Source organism: Rousettus aegyptiacus, unplaced genomic scaffold, assembly GCF_014176215.1.
Source record: "Rousettus aegyptiacus isolate mRouAeg1 unplaced genomic scaffold, mRouAeg1.p scaffold_m13_p_4, whole genome shotgun sequence".
NCBI lineage: Eukaryota > Metazoa > Chordata > Mammalia > Chiroptera > Pteropodidae > Rousettus > Rousettus aegyptiacus.
The window spans coordinates 2,526,415-2,547,106 of NW_023416307.1; the positions used below are offsets into that span (position 1 = coordinate 2,526,415).

The 20,692-nt window shown below is 50.3% G+C and overlaps 1 protein-coding gene across 2 annotated transcripts in view; it reads left to right on the top strand.

Annotated features, from left to right (window-relative positions):
- The window catches only part of ERG (ETS transcription factor ERG), a 214,914-nt gene that overhangs the window by 68,895 nt on the left and 125,327 nt on the right, over positions 1–20,692 (top strand). For both annotated transcript variants that reach the window (XM_036218930.1, XM_036218931.1), the window contains exon 3: positions 1,277–1,364. In XM_036218930.1, the coding sequence (XP_036074823.1) occupies positions 1,293–1,364 (72 nt within the window). In that variant the 5' untranslated portion in view covers positions 1,277–1,292. The remainder of the gene's footprint in view (positions 1–1,276; positions 1,365–20,692) is intronic.

Consider the following 20,692-nt stretch of genomic DNA (forward strand, 5'->3'; position numbering starts at 1 on the left):
TTGAACTACAAACTCGAAAGGCACCTTTGGGCCCGTAACCCTGAAATCAAGATGTTTGTTTTTATTTTGGTTTGAACTACTTAGAGTCATGGGCCAGATTTATGAAGAAGAAAACAAAACAAAACAAAATGATACTGACCAAAAAAAAATATGATGGCGCCTAAGAGTATGAATTAGGAAAGGTGTTCTCGGTGCCAGCTGATGGCTAAGACCTGCAGAGAACCGAGGGCTGGCTGGGGACCAGCAGGGGCCTGGAGCCCTGGGGAAGGGTCTGAGGGTGGGAGAGACCACCACGGGATCCAGCTATGGCCAGAGCCCTGGCCACATATGGAGGGCCCCTCGCGTAGGCGATGGGAGGGTGTGGGGAAGAAACACCCCTACGCTTCTCTCCTGCCGCCCCGACCTCCGGACGGCGTCACTGTGACCAGGCTTGTCGGGGGCAGCCAGAAGGCAAGGGTGCCCCACTGGGGCAGTCTGTAGGGGTCGGTTCTGCGGGGCGGGGGCCAGGGCAGGAGTGGGGCTCGGAATGGGACGCAGCAGACAGACAATAACTAGAACACACTGGTTTATAATCTGAATAAAGGAAAATATGAATTAAAGTATCTTCAAAATGCAGGGCAAAACCTATTAATTGTGTCGGCTCCCCAATTTTTAAGAACCTTGGAGCCAGGCCACCCGGGTTGGGTCCTGGCTCTGTTGTTGATTAACCAGGTGATCCTGGACAACTCGGTGACCTCCCTGGACCTCTATGTCCCCACCTGGACAATGGGGGTCCTAACTCTCAGGGTCGAGGTCAGGATTAAATGACAAATGTGCACCCAACCCTCAGCCCGGGGGCTGCCACTTGTGCACCTAGGGAAATGCAGCTTTTTATAAAGCACTTAATCCAGAAGCTTAAAAAGATGTGTAGCCGGCATGAGTTTTGGTGGGAACTTCAAAAGCTCAAGTCTCTCAGTGTAATAGAAACTGTCTCATTTTTTCCCGTCTGATCTCTGCCTTCAGATGATCATTCACAGACACCACCCCAATGGAATGACGTGTGTGAACGGCACGTGATGTGGTTTTGGGGGGCTCGTCCTCCTGGGGTTTTTTGGAGGCTATGGTTGCTTCATTTACCTCCCAGGCATAAAGGAAGCTTTTGGGGCAAACACGGCTAATACAAAGCTGCGATTTTTTTTTTTTTAACCGTCGGTGTATTGTAGTCAATCCTACTGGAAAGTAAGACACAGCAGTGCGGTCGTTTATTATTATTTGTGCTGTCCCTTTTATCTCCTAGCTGACTCGGGTCCCGAATGCCTGGTGAACGAGCTGGCCTGCTGAAGGACATGATTCAGACTGTCCCAGACCCGGCAGCTCATATCCAGGTAGGTTTTCCCTGGGCCAGGAGGCGGCCCGGCTTCCTCCTCAGCGGGATTGTCGTGGACACCCGCCCACAGATCTGGTCACGCTGGGGTCAGCCAGCCGTGTCCCTGGGCCAGTGCGACCCTCCACCTGTTTTATACGGCCCGTGGGCTAAGAAAACAGTTGTCATGTTTTTAAATGGTTGAGAAAAATCAAAGGAAGAAGAATATTTTGTAACGTGTCAATTGCATGAAATTTAGACTTCGTTGTCCATGGGGACGGCTTTGCTGGGCCACACAGCCGTGCGCGGCTCATTTCCACACCATCAGTGGCTTTTTTCACGTTTCGATGGCCAGTCGAGTGGCTGCGGCAAAGGCCACGTGGCCCGCGGAGCTGAAAACGTTTACCGTCTGGCCCTTGGCAGAGCGGCTCGCTGACCCCAGAGTTCGCCTGGGAAACCACATCCACATTCTCCTAACTTCTGTTCCGATCCTGCCTCCTCCACGCCGCCCGGGGTGACCTGGAAGGAGACGAGGCCCGGGACGCCTGGGTTTCCCACGCTCAGGCGCGGCTTCGTCTGCGCGTGCCCGCACGGCCGCCGCTCGGCCCGCCGCACCTGCTCCGGCCGCTCGCTGACGGCCGCACCCTGCGGCCGGGGGCGTGAGCCGGAGGAAGCCAGGCTGGTGCCACGGCGGGTCCCGTTCATTTCAGTTCTCCACGTACATGTGGGTATAGCCACAGGGCAGGAAGGAAGCCATGGTTTTAATATACTTGACCCGAATAACAGTTACAGAGAAGAGGGCCGGAGCTGCATTATCCAGATAGGCTGTCTGCACCGTGCTGTTTAATTCAGCCGTCTACACTGGCCTGAATCATTCACTGCGTGGCTGGTTCCTCACGGGCCCCCTGCAATTCATTTTCTCTGAGTGGCCTAGTAAGTTTCATTGATTTATATTCTTTGCTTAAAACACTCACTGAAAAATGGAAAGTGGTGTAGAATTGAGAAGAAAGTGTATGGTGTCGAAAAATTTACCTTTTTTTTTTTTTTTTACCCTGAACTGTAAAATGCCCTCTGACATATCACACGCACACACGCACATTTTAGAAGCAGTGTATTTGGGAGCTCTGCGTTCCATGCATGAGTCATGTTCGCGCACGTCCGATTTCTTTGAAAATGGAATGAGAGGTGACAAGAGCTCCAGGGCACGCTTTGGGCTCTGTGGGTGCTCCTGACGTTTTAGACATGGGGGAGGCCCCAGGGGTATTGAGGGCTCTTAATTTTATCCAGGGACAGAGAGGAGCGGATCCGTATGGGGGATGCTGGAGTTTGATTTCCGTGTGATATTTTATCGGGACCTGGCAGTTATGTCTGCAGAAGGTGCAAGTGGAAAATCTCTCGTGGACGTGACAAACTTTTTCGGAAATATCTGGAACGTATCTGGTATGTCCGCGCTGCACACAGATGGGATGCAGTCAAGACTGTTTTCTTTTAGACTCTGTTGACCGTGAAGCTGCAGGGAGCAAATTAAAGCTCGCGGGGAAGGTGATGTTGGTATAAGAAACACCTTCTGCAGTTCAGAGTAGGCGGGTCAACAGCCAGAACCCATTTTGATTGGCACTTCGTTCCTAACCAACCAGAAGGAAAAGACGGAGTCAGCCAGAAATTATTACGAGTTTTTAAAAGTGAATTCATGGAGCACAAAACAGTCTTAGGTAGAGAAACGCGATCTCTGAACGTGTGTTTATTGGAAATGTCCTGGATTTGATCTCAGGAATGAGCTTCGTTTTCGGTTCTGATTTATCTTATTACCATCGGATTGGTTGATGTAAATATAAGTGAAGGGTGATTTTGAAAAAAATGGTAACCCCGAGAGTTTTTTAAAAAAATAAATTGCAACTCAAACCGCTTCTGTGTGTTTTGAAGATGAACTGGCTAATTAGAGCTGCAGTTACTAAGAGCTGATGTTGGCCCTGAGGTAGAAAGAATGGTATTAAAGACATGTGTTTCCTTTATAAGTCTACCAAATTCCACCTATTGGAATTTAAATAATTATCCCTGGACTTCCTTTATGTTGATAGATGAAATTAGCGTCCTTGACGACAGGGTTCGGTAAACAGATCACCTTCCTCCGTTTCTTTAAATTCCTGATTTGGGGAATGTGATCTATAAACATTAACGTGTTGAGAAGTCATTGCTCCTGGGAGGGGAGCATCTTCTAAACGGCAAGGGAATGGTTTCTAGGCGATGTGTTAACGTAAGTAGTGGATGACTTCGTCTTTGGCTCATTGCTACTGAAATGTGTTTTTCATCTGAAAAGGACTTGAGCTGTCCACAGAAGTGACCTAACTTCGCAGGTGGGCAGGGAGACAGCCATAAAGCCTTCCCGCATCTTTCACGTTCGTGCCATGGGCTGACCCAGAGGAAAGAAATGTTTCTTGTGTATTAAAGAAATGGATTCCACATTATTTACTACAGTTCTTTTCTGCTAGAGCAACTATTAAGTACTATAGCAATTGTATAATACATGGTTATGGCATTCATATGTAATGGTATATGGTAGCATACTCTTACATAATTGCACTAGAAAGGGAGAAAGGAGAAGAGGTAATGTTCTGGAAAGAATTGGACAGCTACAGGGCACTCGCCAAGAATGAAACTGCCGAGCCGACTTCTTTTCTGCGTGGTCCGTAGCTGTCAGAAACATTAAATATTTCTGACTGTAAAAGATGCTGAACTATTCAATGCTGTCTGTGTTACATGGAAGAAGGGTCTGAGGGAGTTTTAAGAAGTAGCAAGGATCAAATGCAAGGTCTCTGGGAAGCCCGAGAACCCAGCGGATGAGTGGGACTCTGGAAATAATGCGAAGCAGATGCAAACGGAAACGCATGGGGGCAGGTGCCCAGCCCGCGTCCCGAGTAAGGGCTCAGGTGTCCTCTCCCGGCTGAGCGTGATTTCTCCCATCTCCACGGAGAAGGGTGGACCTCACCACCCAGCCCCCACCTGGTTGACAAAAGGCCCACTGGGTTGCGAGCATTTCGTTCCTATTTGCGAATCTGATTTATAGTCACTTTGCTTCGGAGGAAGTTAGAAAGTTTATCCTTTGAGGATTTCCTCAGCAGACACCAGAATTTCCCCCCACACACTCTATGTACTGTGAAGATGACGTAAGCCTTTGATACGCCGCCTAATTTCTCCTTGATAAATCAGCTTTGATCAGATTTCAGCACAGCCCGACGAGCCTGGTGACTTCGTGGCTGTTCATAGCGGCACTTTCATAGATGAAATTAGCGTCATTGACGACAGGGTTCGGTAAACAGATTTTTCCGCGGGATCGTGGCACTTCATTAAACAGAAGAGCACATTTACTGAAATTTCTGCCGTGAGCGTGTGTTATTTTCATATCCAGAAAAATAACGTTGTTTTAAAATATCAAGGTATTTGATACGGCGAGGCGGTGGCCATTCGTGCTGTCGGACGGCCGCGCCTGCAGATACGTCACGTGGGGTTGGCTGGAGCCGGGCCGTTCTTCCCGTCTCCCCTCGCTGGCCTTCTGTGCCCCCTGGGCTGAGCTCGGTCCCCTGCCTCCGGGGGCTGTGCTCAGGGTGTGTGCTTCCTGGGCATGCTGCACAGCATCCCCAAACTGAAGTGTCCTGGTTAAGATTCGGTTATGTCGACATTCAGAGAGGGCATGAGCTTTACCAGGAGGCGCGGGCGGGAGTTACAGGGAGGAGAAAGGTTAGAAGTTGTGTGTGGTTGGTCTGGAAGCCCCCTGGGCAGTTTTCCTCCATGGGTGGTTCTTAAAGGCGTCCTTGAGGGCTACGCCAAATGCAGAGTCCTGGGCTCCCCCACAGCTGCTGCTTTAGTAAGTTTGGGCTGGATTCAAGGAACTGCGTTTTCACAAGCGCCTGAGGTGTTTCTGTGGATTCTAGTTAGATAATGAATAATTATTATCACCCTAGTCTGAGATAATCAGTAAATATTTGTCAAAGCAACAAATTTTTTTTTTCAGTCTTCACTGGAGGCCGCGCATCCTCGTCATACCTCTAAGGGTTTAGAGAACATTGTTTGAACTTGGGTTTCAAAACATCTGCTCGTATTTGGGATTCTATGATTGGGTATAGAAGTCTGGAAGAGAAGTTGCCATTGTTGCTTCTTCTGCCTCATGGGAGATTAATCAGGAATTTGAATCAAGACTATTCCAGGTCAGCAATTGAGTGTGCAAGAGATGTCAGCGTGCTGAGCCCACTGTTGCACGCACAGCTCGCTCTGTGCACTTGGAGTTTGAGCATCGTTATCCTTGTTGTGCAAGACTCGGCATTGGGACCACGGAGGAAGGTGGGGCCTGAGCCGGAGGGGTCTCTAGCTGTTCTTCCGTGGGCTGCCCCTCCCACCCACTGTTCCCTGTGTTCTTCTCACCTCAGGTGCCAGGTTAATGCTCCAGGAGGTCATCTCCTTCATCACAAACACTTTCAGGGCTTTCAACACCAGCATATCCTCACCCCACCATGCTCTTCAGTACTTCTCCGAGAGGGCCATTTTAGCACCTCCTAGTGCGATTTTTAACGTTTGCCGATTTGAAGAGTGGAAAGTAGAGCTTTACAAATGTTATTTCATTTACAAACTTGTGCAAATGACCACTGCCTTATATACTTACCAGCAAGTGATAGTATCTCTTTTGTAATTTTTCTGAGCCATTTCAGTGAAATCGCATAACATCGTTGGGGGCAGGGATAGCATGAGCCAAAAGGACGAGATCCCTGCTCACGTGAAGCTTATATTCTAGACTTTGAGATGAGATATGCTCAAATGTGTGTGTGTGTGTGTATGTGTGTGTCAGTGTTTATGTATTTAAAACTAGCATTATGACATGTGCGTGTATGTGTGTGTGTGTGTGTATATATATATTCATGTATTAATGCTGGTCATTATTCTCTAGAACAAAAAGTAAGGTGACCAAGAAGGATCAAGATCTGATTATGGGGGCGGAAATGCCGTTTTCCATGAGGGGTCAGGGAAGGTTGTTGGGAGGAGCCGAAATTCGAACAGGCCTGAGAGCACGAGCCACACGCTCATTTGGGGGAAGAGTGTCCCAGTGGAGGGGACCAGCACGTGCAAATGTGTCAGGCAGGAGCTGCCCGCCTCGTTCAGAGAAGGGCAAGGAGAGCGAGTGGGGTCGGAGCGGTGGTGGGGAGGCCATCTCTCAGAGTTCCGGTCTGCAAGGCTAAGGAGTTTTGCATTTTATTCGGGAAGCAGGGGTGGGGGGCGGGGCTCGGGAGACCATCGTTGGGTTTTACGCAGAATGGGTGATGCGGCCTGATCGAAATTTTTTTAACAGCTCCATTGAAGTATAATGCACATCGATTGCGTCATGGAGTCTGTGAGTCATTAGTGTGTGTTCGTGGCTGGATGAGGAGTCACCGAGGCCACAGAGACACCGAGGCCCAGAGCAGGCGTGGCGTCGAGCTCTGAGTCCCTCCAGCGCGTGCAGGTCGGGAGGAGGAGGAGCTGAGAGGGACAGCCGGCGGGTAACGGGGAACGAGAGGGCCAGGTCCGCAGAGGTGAGCACCGTCGGCCCTGGCAACGTGGGAGTCCTCGTGGCCTCGGCGAGCGTGACGGGAGGGGCCGAAGCCGCCTCGGCGTGGGGGTAGGGGACGGCTCACACAGGCGGCTCCTTCCCGGTCAGGGCTGCGAAGGTTTAGTGCTTTCCTCAACAACTCCTTTAAATTACATTTTGATGAGATCGGCCCCGAGCCACGTCATATCTGCCATACAGATTGTTTTCGATGTTTATCCTGCTTTTTAATTTTGATGATCACCCCCCATGAAGTAAGTGCTTGAGGGTTTCCTCTTCCTATTGGTACTTTCCTTTGCTGTCTCTCCCTCAACTTTTCAACTTAGGACGTCCTTACCTGTTTTCCGTGTTTTTACTACACGCCTTGTTTAAGAGGAGTGAGAGAGAACACAAAGCCATTCGGTGTCCACAGAAGACGTGCAGAAGAGCTCACAGCACCCGGTCCGGGTTCTTCTTTCTTTCTTTCTTTCTTTCTTTCTTTCTTTCTTCTTTCTTTCTTTCTTTCTTTCTTTCTTTCTTTCTTTCTTTCCTTTCTTTCCTTTCTTTCCTTTCTTTCCTTTCTTTCCTTTCTTTCCTTTCTTTCCTTTCTTTCCTTTCTTTCCTTTCTTTCCTTTCTTTCCTTTTCTTTCTTTCTTTTCCCAACAAAAAGTCGGATCATTGAAATATGTGGTGGTAACCACAACAATCAGACCGGGGCATGGACCGGCCGGAGGGGAGGGTGGCTGGAGAGGGCAGGTGTCGCAGTCAGGGTGCCCATACCTGTCCCATGTCCGGCCACCGGTGAATAGGTGTCTGGCACCGTGCTCTTGCAGCCTCTTGCTTTCATCTGGCACCGCCCTAAAAATCCTCCGAATCCCGACATCCGGCTCCTTGCCGTTTGGTGGTGGAGGGGACATGCACTGCGGGAAGGATGTCTGCTGGGGGGGAGGGGACACGCACTGCGGGAAGGATGTCTGCTGGGGGGGGAGGGGACACGCACTGCGGGAAGGATGTCTGCTGGGGGGGGAGGGGACACGCACTGCGGGAAGGATGTCTGCTGGGGGGGGAGGGGACACGCACTGCGGGAAGGATGCCTGCGCACCTGTTTTCGGCTCTTGCTGTGTCACGTGACCATTCTCGCGCCCTTCCCTGTTCCCTGTGCCGAGTGGATACCTGCCCAGTTATGAGTTGAATGAAATAAGTAAGCAGTGGTCACGATGGGGCAAGACTGACTCAGGCCCTTGGTTCTGCTCTGGGACGAGTGGCCCGTCCAGTCTTCGCCGGCGCCTTACGCGTCTCTCTTCCCTGCTAGTCGCGATCGCGACCACGGCCCGTTTGCGGCAGAGAGAATGTGTCACGCGCCCACGCCCACGCACATTTGTTACTTAGGGCAGTTTGCGGATCACGGCAAACCTGAGCAGTAGGGTGCGGAGCTCCCGCGTGCCCCCCGCTCCCACACGCCCGCAACCTTCCCCATCAGCGACTTCCCGCGGCACCGGGTGCTGAATTCGGTAACCATTGAGGAGCCTACGCTGACACATCATCGCCCTGAGTCTGCAGTTAGGCTTCCCTCCGAGTGCCGTCCATGCTGCGGTTTGGACAAATGTCTGACGACATGCGTCTCTCCCTGCGGTGGAGTCGCACTGCCCTTAAGACCCCCCGTGCTCCAACTAGCCATCCCCCCCTCCGACCCCCGCCCCGGCCCCCAGCAACCGCCGGTCCTGTCACTGGCTCCACGTTTTACCTTTTCCGGAATGTCGTAGAGTCGCAATCGTGCAGGGTTTAGCCTTTTCAGATCGGCGTCTTCCATTTACTCATATGTGTGTACGTTTTCTCTACATCTTTTCATAGCTTGAGAGCTCATCTTGACTTTTTTGAATCGTAGAACTTTTTTAAAATGTGATGCATGTCATATATTTTCTATCCAAAATAAGCCCATGCACACGCACACGCACACACACTCATACTCACAGACACACTCACATGCTCACAGACCCTTTGCGGCCACCCAGCACCCCTCACCATTTATCCCAGGACCCCTGAGGCCCAGGACCCAGGTAGCAACCCTGTCTGGTGATGGAAACTGCATCGGATGCAGTCGATGAAACCGAACATAAGTTTTCATTTGCACCAAAGCATCCTGCCGGAAACCCGCTGCCTCTCGAAGACAGTGGAGCGATAGAGCTTCCTTCAACAGAGATGGTTTCGAGGCACATTCTTGATCCAAATTCAGTTCAGATGGCCGGTCCTTATTCTGCAGATGTGTATTCTAGAGCAAGTCTTCTGGAGCTTTAGCGTGCACCAGAGTCACCTGGGGACTAGGTGGCCTTGAGAGTTTGCACTTCAGAGAAGGCCCGGCTGATACTGGCTTGAGGACCAGCTTTACTGTAGCCAGGCCTTGAATCTCTGGTTTTCAAACTCTCGGTCAGGGCCCAGTGTGAAGGGCAGTCGAGGCCGTATTAACAGGAGGAAATGGAACGGGATGGGAAGCATCAGGGTGCATCTCACGTAGGAAGGAAAAGCGTTCTTTGGGAAGACTTCCGTTTTAGTTATCTATGTGCGTGTATACCAGGTTGTGAGATAGAATATGTGATTTTTTTTTCTACCCTGGGTACACTTAGGAAACACTTCTTGAGATTTCTGTGGAGGGAGAACTGAGAGGGGCAGCAGCATAGTGATTTTTACCCTAAAAAACAGTGGATTTGCAGGCATAAAATTGCACATGTGTCTCTGAGGACTTTGCTTTTCTGACTCTGGTATCCAGATGTTGGGATTTATCCAAAGCAGGAACTGTAAATAGCAGAGAAAGTTTTTTCTTCTTCTTTTTTAATTTTAAAGATCAAATTCCAGGGTTAAATTAAACTCTTCGTTGTGCTTTGCTTAATTGAGAGTCCATGTTACTTCTGAGAACGTACTTTAAAAAAAAAGTAAACAAATTTAATCGAAGCACGGCTATTAATTTTTGAGTGATTCTTTGTGGATCTTCTGGAAAGTACTGTTCATTTGCATTACACATTTACAAGTAATATGCTGCTATTATCAATATCCAAAAATAAACAATAACACCAATTTATATGGGCTTTCAAATTAGTCCCATAAAATTTTATGATAGTGGTATTATTGAGCCAACTGAGCTCGGGGCTGACAAAAATATATAACTCTAACCACGTGACTTTTATGTCCTTTGTTTAAAACCCAAGTTTTAAACAAAGATTTATATTTAAATCTTTGTATTTACGTTTAATCGTCACGTATCAAATGTGTGTGCCTAAAGTAACGGTCAAAAATAAGTCAAATTTTTCATAACTTAATGTTGTTTGAAAAAGCTGCTGATTCAAACACTTACTTTCCATTATCGTTTGAAAATAAGGTCATATAGATTTACCTATTTCATTGCATGTTACAGAAGGAATCTAGAGTTTGCAGGTGGGACTGGAGGTGATGGGCAGGTTTCCTAGTTGACCGTCAGGGAAGGTCATCCCGGAAGAATTCTACATCACATAGACAATGTCAGCAAAGAGCAAAGATACCAGGAAAGAAAACAGACCCAACGAGAGAAGATTATTTTTATCTCATGAATGATTGAAACAATATGCTACCGTTCTTATACCTTAGTCTTTAGGAATGGAAAATTCACGTACATCCGATAAGAAGACTTTAAAGAGGCCCGTTACTTGATTCCTCAAAACTGAAATTAAAAAAAAAAAACAAAACTAAATCTTATATGACATGAGTTACCTGGTGAAGAAACGTGGCCATGGATTGGAAGAAATGACAAGTGTTTGTTCCTCTGTTTTGTTTTGTGATTCCCACCCCAGGGTTATTGAGATAATTAGCATGTAATGCTGTGTAAGGTTAAAGTGGACAACAATTCGAAGCAGGTGTGTTTTGGGAAATGATGACCACGGTAGGGTTCGTTGACATCTCCATCACCTCACATTAATCAACGGTTGTTTTATGTGTTTGTGGTGAAAGCATTTAAGATTTACTCTTTTAGTAACTCTCAACTAAATACCGCAGGATTGCTAACTCTTGACCCTGTGCGGCACTTGGCGTCCCAGAACTGACTCTCTTCTCGCGGGAAGTTTGTGCTTCGGAGCCTAATGTTTGTTCGTTTAGAGTCCGCATACGAGTGAGATTATACAGTATTTGTCTTCACCCGTCTGACTTATTTCACGTAGCATTATGCTTTTACAGGTGCTCTTTTTACTTTTTAAACACTTTTTACAGTATTAAAAAGTGTGTGTCTTAGAAAACCTACTGATGAATATGGACACATGCTATAAATCAATTGAAGGATCTCTTATTTCTACATCAAATGAAAGTATGTAGGTCGACCCGAAAATGTAAAAAGAATGTTCCATGGAACCCATAAGGACGATAACAGCATTTTCATCATTGGTTCTCTCACTGAAAGAGTAAAGCTCGTTTTTGCTCGTTTCATTTGGAATGGCCTAATAACATCACAGGTAACTGGAATTATATGAAATTGTATTTTCCAGAAAGTCCGTCTTCATACGGGGGCGTGGAAAGTCACTTTTCACTAGTACTGGTTTCAGGAGCATCGTGTTAGTTGGGTCCCCTGGGAAGCAGATGTTGAGACAGAGTTAGGAATGCAAGAAGTTTGTTGGGGTGATGGTGAGGGCAGGGGTGCCAGCGAACGATGGCAAAACGAGGGTGCAGCAGCAAGGGGCAGAGAGAGCCTCAGAACTGATACAGAGCGGACGGCTTGACCGACCCCCCCGGGAGCTCGGGAGCAGAGTGCCTTGGGAGGGGCCCCGCGCCGGGCACAAATGTGTGCGTGCGTGTGCGTTCTTAACAGCAAACCACAGAAATGCACGTTGACCCTCTAGACTAAGGGAGCCACCGCTGGAGGAGGTGGAGAGACGTTTCGAGTTGTGGATTTTTGTAAGGCGGCTAAAAGTGGCTGCGTAGCTACGTCCCTGCCTCGGGGCGGAGCTGGTGGGTGTCAGGATGTGCGGCAGAGTAGGGTCTTGGTTCGGAACTTCTGCGACACTCAAAGGAGCGTCAGATGACGCTTTTTAACACACTGGGTTACGCCCTTGGATGCACAGCGATCATTCTAGCGAGTCTTAAAAAACGCCTATGTCCGAGCCCCTCTATCCCCAGAGATTTTCATTTAATTGGTCAGGGCTGGGCTTGGCCATGGCTGTTTTTTTTTAGATTTTAATATGCTGCCAAGAGTTTATAAATCGCGGTTCTAAATAATAATAATAGTAATTTACAAAATTTGCTCCGAAGTCATGCTCTATTGAGCGTCTAAAGATTATTGTTTAGTTTTCCTTTAAAGAACCGTGAGCATGCTCCCTGTTCAAGGGAAGCAAACTCGAAGAGCCATAGAACGGTTGCCTACGTGGGTGATGAGGCTCTATTTTGGGGATGCGATTTAAAAAAACTAGACTAATAATAAATAACCGTCGACTCACATATGGCGACACGATTTTAAAAAAGCCGTCGTGGATTTCCGGGTGGCGCGAGGTACGAAGCCACTTCCTTGGGGTGAGGAATTGTTCTCACTCTCAAGGAATCAGGGATCGCCCAGGGAGACCCAAGGGGGGACTTTTTGCAAGTTTTTCCTCTCGCTGAACTGCTAAGAGTTGAATTTTGCATCTTCGTGGCCATTCCGCTCTCTCTGACCTTAAGGGCTGGGAGAAGGACCCCAAGAGTGACATGGAGGCAAAACTTTTTGAAGAAAAATATCATCGTACATAACACCAGAGCGGTTCTGAGACAAAACAGTTATGATGTCATGGTTTTTAGTTGTTTCATGTATTTTCCTGCGTAGCGTCTATGTATTTCTATTTAATCAGGTGAGAAGTACAGGCTTATCTAATACCTTGTGCACCTTGTGGCTTCTGCTATACCTGACTAGACCTTGCTAATGAGGAACTGCCTCAGAAATTAGCATGTCGCTCTCTCCCACGGTCTGGCCGTGGGGACAGAGGTGCCAATGCTGGAACGTTCTCGGCCTCTTAGCTCCAGGGAAATAGTTCAGTGGCCGAGAGTGTAGCCGAAAAGGCTAAGGGCATCATCTTCTCTCTCTTTTCTCTATAGAAGGCAAATCGGTTTCCACACAGCAAAACACGGCAAAGGGCATCCTCGAGCCGGCAGAATTTGAAGAGGAATTTTAATGCTAATAGCGGATGTCGCCTAAGATCTCGTTGCCATCTTTAATGGCCAAAAACTCAAGGCTTTTCTCGAGCTTTCTTGAGGCAGCGTTCCCTGCTGTCTCGTGGGAATGAGTCTGACGTCCTCGTCATTTCGGTGACTGGATGGGCCGGGGACTGTACTAGTATACACAGTCGAACATGCGTTGATCATCAGTCTCGCAAATCTTGTGCAGTGCGGAGTGCAGCCTCTTCCATCACTAACCCGATTCCCATTTCTTTTCGGTAAGAATAAACCCACAGCCGCATACACAGGAAGCTGGATATTAATGCCAAATCAGGACGTTTGAGGTCCAGAGATGGCAGAAGACCCATCTCTTCCTCGCGTGCTGTGAACCGACTCAGAAGTCGTCTAATCCAATCCGGGCTAGGCTGGTGGTGGCGGGAAATGCCCTACGAGCCACGTCTTAGACTCGTTCTTCTCCTAATACCCTAGGAACACGGAGGAAATGATAAGAAGCAATTCTGCAGACAGGCCAAAAGATGGACGTTATTTCGAATGGTTGTCAGCCGGGTTGAGGACGTCTTCACATAGCCGCCCACGAACAAGAAATAAGTCCTCATCGATTCGTTTGCCAGGCACTAGAAGTATCTGGACTGGGGCGTGATTCCTATTCCCAGGGAAGGGCGTGCTCGAGTGGGATCGAAGTGTACCCTGTTCCTGCCCGGTGCGTGCGGCTCAGTGCGGGGCAGAGGAAGGAATAGAACAGGGTGTCCCTAACTGGAGAACTGCTGTGTGGTGAGAAGGTCAGACATAGCATTAGGAGTTCTGAGTAAATGTAGTAACAGAAAAAAAAAAATCTTCTGTGGGATTTTAAGGTGGGAGAGGGGAATTGCCATTCATAGCTGGGGTAAAAGAAAGGCTTTTCGGACAAAGGGACAAGGGTGGGCGTGGATGATGGAGTGGACCAGTGGCGATAAAGAATAACAGAAGTGCCTTGGAAAAGGACTGAGTGCGGGAGGTCGGGGTCAGCGAGGGGTTAAAGGTGACTCAGGCCCGCACCTGGAAGCCTGGAACAGCGGGGCGTCCTTTCTAGGAATAAGCAGGTTCACGAGAAAGGGGACGATGGCATCGGGCACGAAAGTCGAGGGAGGAGCAGTCTGGGACATCTGGTTTCTGACCGTGGGCTTCGAAGAGTTGAGGCGAGATGCTGGGCAGGACGTGGGCCCGAGCCGGGGCGACGGCGCGGAGATGGGGCTTTTGAGGCTCGCGGGCCAAGGGGGACTTTCACTCGTGTGGGTGCGGTCACCGCAAAAGCTCTGTCACTGGAGCTCACGAGAAGACACCTTGCCAGTCGTTAAAGTGCGGGCAGTAGCCGTCGGCAAGATGTGTTGACTATTCTTTGGAGAAATGTGGAGGTGGAGGACAGGCTGCATTATATTTATTTTTGCGTCTGATAATTCTAGCGCCTTCCTGGCTGGATCAGCCTCGGTCGAAGCAAGGGAAAGTGAGACGTTGGAGGTTGGCTACGTGGAGTCGAGAGATGTTTCGGATTATTTATTCTAGGATAGGAGAAACTTCTCCTGCATGGGAGAGAGGGCCGTTACAGAAGGAAACATGGAGGACGTGAAGGGGAAAGGCCCTGAGCGGGCACCGTGTGGGCACAAGCGGCGTCTGTGTCACGGGCACAGGCGGAGGAGCTAAACTGGGAAAGGCACGAGGGCGGTTCTTCCGCCTGCACGAGGAAAGGGGGCGCGTGTGGGTGAAGCTGCTGAGATGCCTCCAACGCGGAGGGTTCCTGTCGGCAGGGCTTGAATCTCGTGGGTCTGTTCTTCTCGACGACATAAAAAATAAGGTCGTCCTCCCTGAGCGACGCGAGAGTGGGTTTGGGGTAAGAGGCGGGAAAACAGAAGGTTTCCCACGGCTGCGTCGGGGGCGACTCACGTAGGACAGGCGTTGGAGATGAGTAAAGTAAACGAGTAGAAATAAATTTCAAGCGAGTTTTAAGAATCACGGGATTCGTGGGAGAGCCGACCAGGGCCGTTGGAGGAACTTCTCCGGCAGTGCTTAGCTCCTGGGGTTGGGGTGCAGAAAACCTGATCGGGAGCACCCCGCCTTCCGGAGAGCGCGGCGATGGCAGATTTCGGGGTGCCCGCAGGTGGATGAAGCGCTGACCACAGGAGGCGGGGGGAATGACGAGCTGGGAGAGGGTCGGGGGGACGGAGACAGGCCGGGGAAGAGCGGCCTTGGCGAGGCCCCGGGGGGTTCCGGAAGCGTGGGGGCCAGAGCGGGGTGAAGGGAGAGGCGGCGGCTCGCGGGAGGCATTTCGGTCAGAGACTCGTGTCGCCCTCGTCGGGTCAGATCCCGCGTGCGCTGTGCACCTCACTTTAATCATTTTCGTCGCGTCGGGCGGCTCGTCGCTAGGATTTCTGCGTTTGTGAGGATGGAACAGCCGGGAAAGGAAGCGTGAGCGGTTCCCTCTCCTGCGTGGCAAGACCACGTTCGGGGGGCTGTGTTCGGTCTCAGAACCTTGTTTCCACTGTTTTCTCCGTGAATCTTGTTGGCCGCAACTTGGCGGTCCAGAAAGTGACTTCTCTGCCGCCACCTCTCCGGCCCGGGCCGCCGTCATCTCGCGCGTGGGTCGCGACTCTGCTGTCCTTTTGTTCCCCCTTCTTCTGCTCTAACCTGTTTTCCACAGGCGACGGAAGGTCAACCAGTAGGTCAGACCACGTCCCCCGCTGCCGTACACCGTCCCGCGCCCCCCGGCCACCGCGAGGAAAGGCTCCGGCCCCCGCGCGCCCGGCCCTGGTCCGTCTTCGCCCTCACGTGCCGTTGCCGAGCACCCCGCCCCCCCACCCCGCCCGCCTCCCCACCCGTCCCGGGCGTTTCCCCAGCCTTCCCGGCGGGCCCGGCCCCAGGCCCTTGCGGCTGCGGCTCTCCTGCCCGGAACGTCCTGCTCCGCATCCGTGTGGCTCTTCCCTCAGACCCGCCATTAGGTCTTTACCACGTTCGGAGGAAGGCCGTCCCCGTGCATCCTGGCTAGCAGTGACCCCCGCCCCCCGCCACCCCATTCCCCTTCTCAGTTTCATTTCACCTTCTAGCATGTTCTTAATTTTAGTTTCCTTTTCTTTTTTTCTTCTTAATTTGCTGCGTGTCTCCTCCAGTGAAAAGGTGAGTTCATACAGAGTCAGGGGTTTCCATTTCATTTACCCGTGGCTGCCACCGCACCTCACACAGAGCTCCCGGGCGCTCCAGTAACGGTCCTTTGCATGCATGAATGAACAAATGAATGAATGAATGAATATTGCATTACCTGGCTGGAAAAGTCCTGTTACTCCCATTGTAGAAAATTGAGAAAACACAGAAGAGCGTAAAGAAGAAAACAGAAAGCGGTCTATAATCCTGTCTAGAAACAGTCTCCACCGGGGTTTCCGTGAAGGCCCCGCGTTTCTTCGCCGAGGCTCGCATCATGCAGGCATCAGTGGGGCCACAGGTGACTAGGACGTGACTGCAGGGCTCTGCCCGGGCTTGGGGGCAAGACTCTGGCGTCGCACCCTTCAAAGGACATGGTGAGGGGTGTTCGGCTGGGAGATTAGAAGGCATCCGGGGAGGATGATAACATTTTAGACACGATCGTGTCGAAGACGAATTATTATTGTTCTGTATAAACATAGACAGCGACGAGGAGAGCTCCAGAAAGGCCGATGCCAGCTTGGGTCTCTCCCACCGGCCGCCTCCCAGCGGGACGGCGTTTTAAAGGACAGAATTCCTATCGCCGCGAGTTCAGATGCAAACTCGACAGCTACATGTTCGGTGTGTCCTTGAGGACTTCTGTCTGAAGACTCTCGGGTAGCAGGAGCACATTTAAACTGATAACAGTAAATTTGCTAACATGGGAAACTTCTTACGCACCTGTGGATTTTTTTTCTTTCCTATCCAGTATTCTTTTATTTCTGAACAGCGATGGCTTGTGTGGAATATCTACTTGCTGTTTTCTTTTTCGTTTTTCTGTTTTATCGCCCCATTGGAACTCGCATGTTAAGTATCACATTGCCTCAGAAGAATGTGAATCAGTCATTGCATATGATAGATCAGGCAAGCAGTGCACTCTCTTTTAGCGAAACGATTTGCCTATTTTTAGACATGTGTTACCCCAGAAACATCAGGGACACATTAAGCTACATAATAGCTGAGATTTTAAAGCTACGTTTTGAAGACCCTCTAAAGCCAATCGGTATAAACACAGCCGAGCCTGTCACGGCAATGAAGTCGCATGTCCTGTAAACATCTTTGAGCCTTCGGAAAGTCGTCGCAGACCGATCAGGGGAATTTATAAACAAGTCATTACAAAGTGCATACAAAGAAACGTCGGTAATTTGAGTAATTTATGTTGAAAAATCACAGGGCGTCTTGATGGATTTAAAATGAAGTTTAGGACTAACCGTTTATAGTATTTTTTTGACTGACGCTATTGATAGTTTGAGATTACCCATTTGAAAAGAAAAGCGACATGAATTCTACTTGAATTGTTAAAGTTTTGTTGTTACGTATGCTACAAGTTAAATTTTATTTAATCTAGATTCCAAATCGGTTTGAAGGAAAACTATTTTGAGGGGGAATACATTTGATGGTGTTTTAATCTCGATCATTCACAAAATAAATTTTAATTTGTTCCACATTCTACTTAAGCCTGACTTAATTGCTTTAAAACTCGTGTCGTGATTGCGTTTCCAGATAATATTCATGCCCTGTCAACCCTTTAAGGCTTGTTTTGTACTAAGCAAATAGCGGTACACGGCGCGAAACAAGATCCTCCCGTTATTACAGACGAGGCACAATTACGCGGCTCACGGCAGTGGAAGGCGAAATGGGAAACCAAGCATTTTTAGGCAGAACTGTGCGGGCAACCCACCTTTCTTTTTCTGATTCCGAATTTATTTGGATTACCAGAATGACGGAGGGGATTTTTACTCAGGTCATTGTGGTTGGGTAATCTGGGCTTTTCTTCCAATTCGATTTGAATGAAGCGCCTTAAGCAGAAACATGTGGGCGTGTGAAAGCCAGCGTCAGAACTCTTACGAGGCCATAAAAGGAGCAATAAGAATTTATAATTGGACGGCATCGCCCAGATGGGGTCGGCAGCGTTTTAAAGCTTTGACTGGAAAGGCCAGGTAGACGGCCGCGGGATGCTTTGTACACACGGTTGTGGTCCAGTTTCGTGAAACGGGACATGCGTGAAGCCTGCCTACCCCCCCCCCCCACACCCACCCCCGGTCCCCTGCCTGCTGAAGGGTGAGCGAAAGAAAGGGGCCGGGCGCAGAGCCTGGGGGGCCGGTGCTCTCCTCAGGAACCGTGCCGCCCCGGGGCGATGGGTCCGTGCTTGGGCCTCCTGGCCCGGCCCCCCTCGGCCACCTCCTTCTTCCTCCCCAATGTGCCGCACACCATTGTCTTTGAAACTCGTCACCAAAACGTCTTTGCACTTACAGCTTAGGAGTCCGTTAGTCGGCTGACACGCGGCAAATATTTTCTGGATGCAGACCGAAAAGTTTCCCGCTCAGGAGAGCCTAGTTTCTAGTAAGGATGAGATCGAGATAAGAAGGGACAGGAGAAGGCTCCGGAAGGCAGGGTCGCCGTGTGTGTTTGCCGTATGGGGGCCAGCCGAGCCTCACTGGTGATCAGGGGACCTGACACGGGGCTGGGCCTCGCTCCGTGGGGGTGTCTCATCCCATGCAGGGGGATGGAGGTGACTGTGGGGGGCGTCTCATCCCATCCAGGGGGAGAGAGGTGGCTGTGGGGGTGTCTCCTCCCGTCCAGGGGGACAGAGGTGACTGTGGGGCATCTCATCCCGTCCAGGGGGGCAGAGGTGGCTGTGGGACGTCTCCTCCCGTCCGGGGGGACAGAGGTGGCTGTGGGGGGCGTCTCCTCCCATCCAGGGGACCGAGGTGGCACAGCTTCTTGTCACTGTCCTTCATTGTGCTGCAGACACGTTATTCTGTGTCAGGAGATTGAGGGATTAAGGAATTGCCTCACCACGGGCTCATGGTTTACAGTAATTTGATTTAAATTTCACTTATCGCGAAGGGCAGCTCAGTTGTGCACAAAACATAGGCTTGTGGGGAGGGAAATGGGGAGAAACTGCTTAGGGGGCACGGGTTGCCCTTTGGGGTGATGAGAAGAGGGGGTGCAGACAGAGGTGGCGGCTGCGCAATGCCGTGAACATGCTGAATGCCGCTCACTGGTTCCCTTTAAAACGGGTTATTCCAATTAAAACACGGCAGTAGAGAACTAAAAGTTTTGAATGACGTTAAGAAGTCAGGCGATCAAGCCGTCGTTTCTGCCCATCAGACCTGGAGCCAGCAAAGAGCTGGAGCGAGGCGGCCGCCTGGCGCCCGGACGGGGGTGGGGTGCGCGTCCACGTCCCGGCGCCCCGGCGCGCGCCCCGTGCCTACAGTGGGCTCCCCAGGACGGCTCCCACCCGAGCGGGCGCCGCGGCGGGTCCCGCTGGCAAAAACGGGCCGCGAGGAGGGCGGGAGCCGAGCAGCCGGCGGCTCCGGCGGTCAGAAACGTGCTTGAAAACCACCTTCCCGGAAGGCGCGCTGATGATTTCGTCTCCGGTGTTTCGCTGTTGGGCTCTGTTCTTTGCTTTCTTTTTTTTCTCTCCTGCTCAGCGACAACTCAAAAGCGATTTCTAGAGCAGCACTGTCTAACAGAAACAGAACGTGAGCCACGTTTGTAATTTTGCATTTTCTAGTAGCCACGTTAAAAAAAAAAAGTAAAAGCAAAGAAAAATAGGCGAATTTAATTTTAATCGCCTTTTCTTTAAATGCTTTTCTGGATTGTCTCTCAGTGTCTACCTGGAAAGTCTTTGATGTCCAAAATAGAATCTTTTCAACATGTAACCAATAGAAAAATGACTAATGAGCTATTTTACTGAATTTGCAGTAAGTCTTCAAAACCCGGTGTGCATTTGACGTTTACGGCGCATCTCAGTTTGGATCGGCCGCCCTTCAAGTGGTCAATAGCCACACATGGCCAGTGGCTGCCATGGGAACAGTACGGGTCTAGAAGTCCCTGTTTTTGTTCTCTGTGGGCTCAGGAGAGGCTCAGTGAGCTGCAGTGTGGATGGGGAATGAGAATCATCCTGATGGCACTTGAGTGTGGAGCTTCAAGGTCGTCACCTTTAAAGCGACTGTTCAAATAGGTCCCCTGACCTTACGACATGGGTGAAGTAAGAGAACCGTCATCCTTCTCCATGTCATAGGTGGGAACTCTGAGGTTCTGACGGCTTGAGGAAGCTCATTTACTCCCGCCCCGGCAGGCGGAACTGCGTCTGGCTTCTCCGTCGTCCCGGGTAGAATCTGGGCCGTCTCGTCCCTGGGGGAAAGGGTTTGTGCACTGTGGAGGGCACACATCCTTGTTTTATGGACTGGAACATGAATGTCAGGACTGTGGGAGCCATCCTAGCGGTCACGTGAGTCCACGGTGGCGCTTGGACGAGAGCCACACCAGAGCTCCTTCAACTTTTAGGCGACAACCATGATCCCAGGACATCTCTGTCTCCCCATCTTCCAGCCAGGACCAGACACGCCTGGCCACGTGGCTGAATGCAGAGGGCCGTGGTACGTGGTGAATGCGCATGACTCCATTGAAACCACAGATACCACTGACAG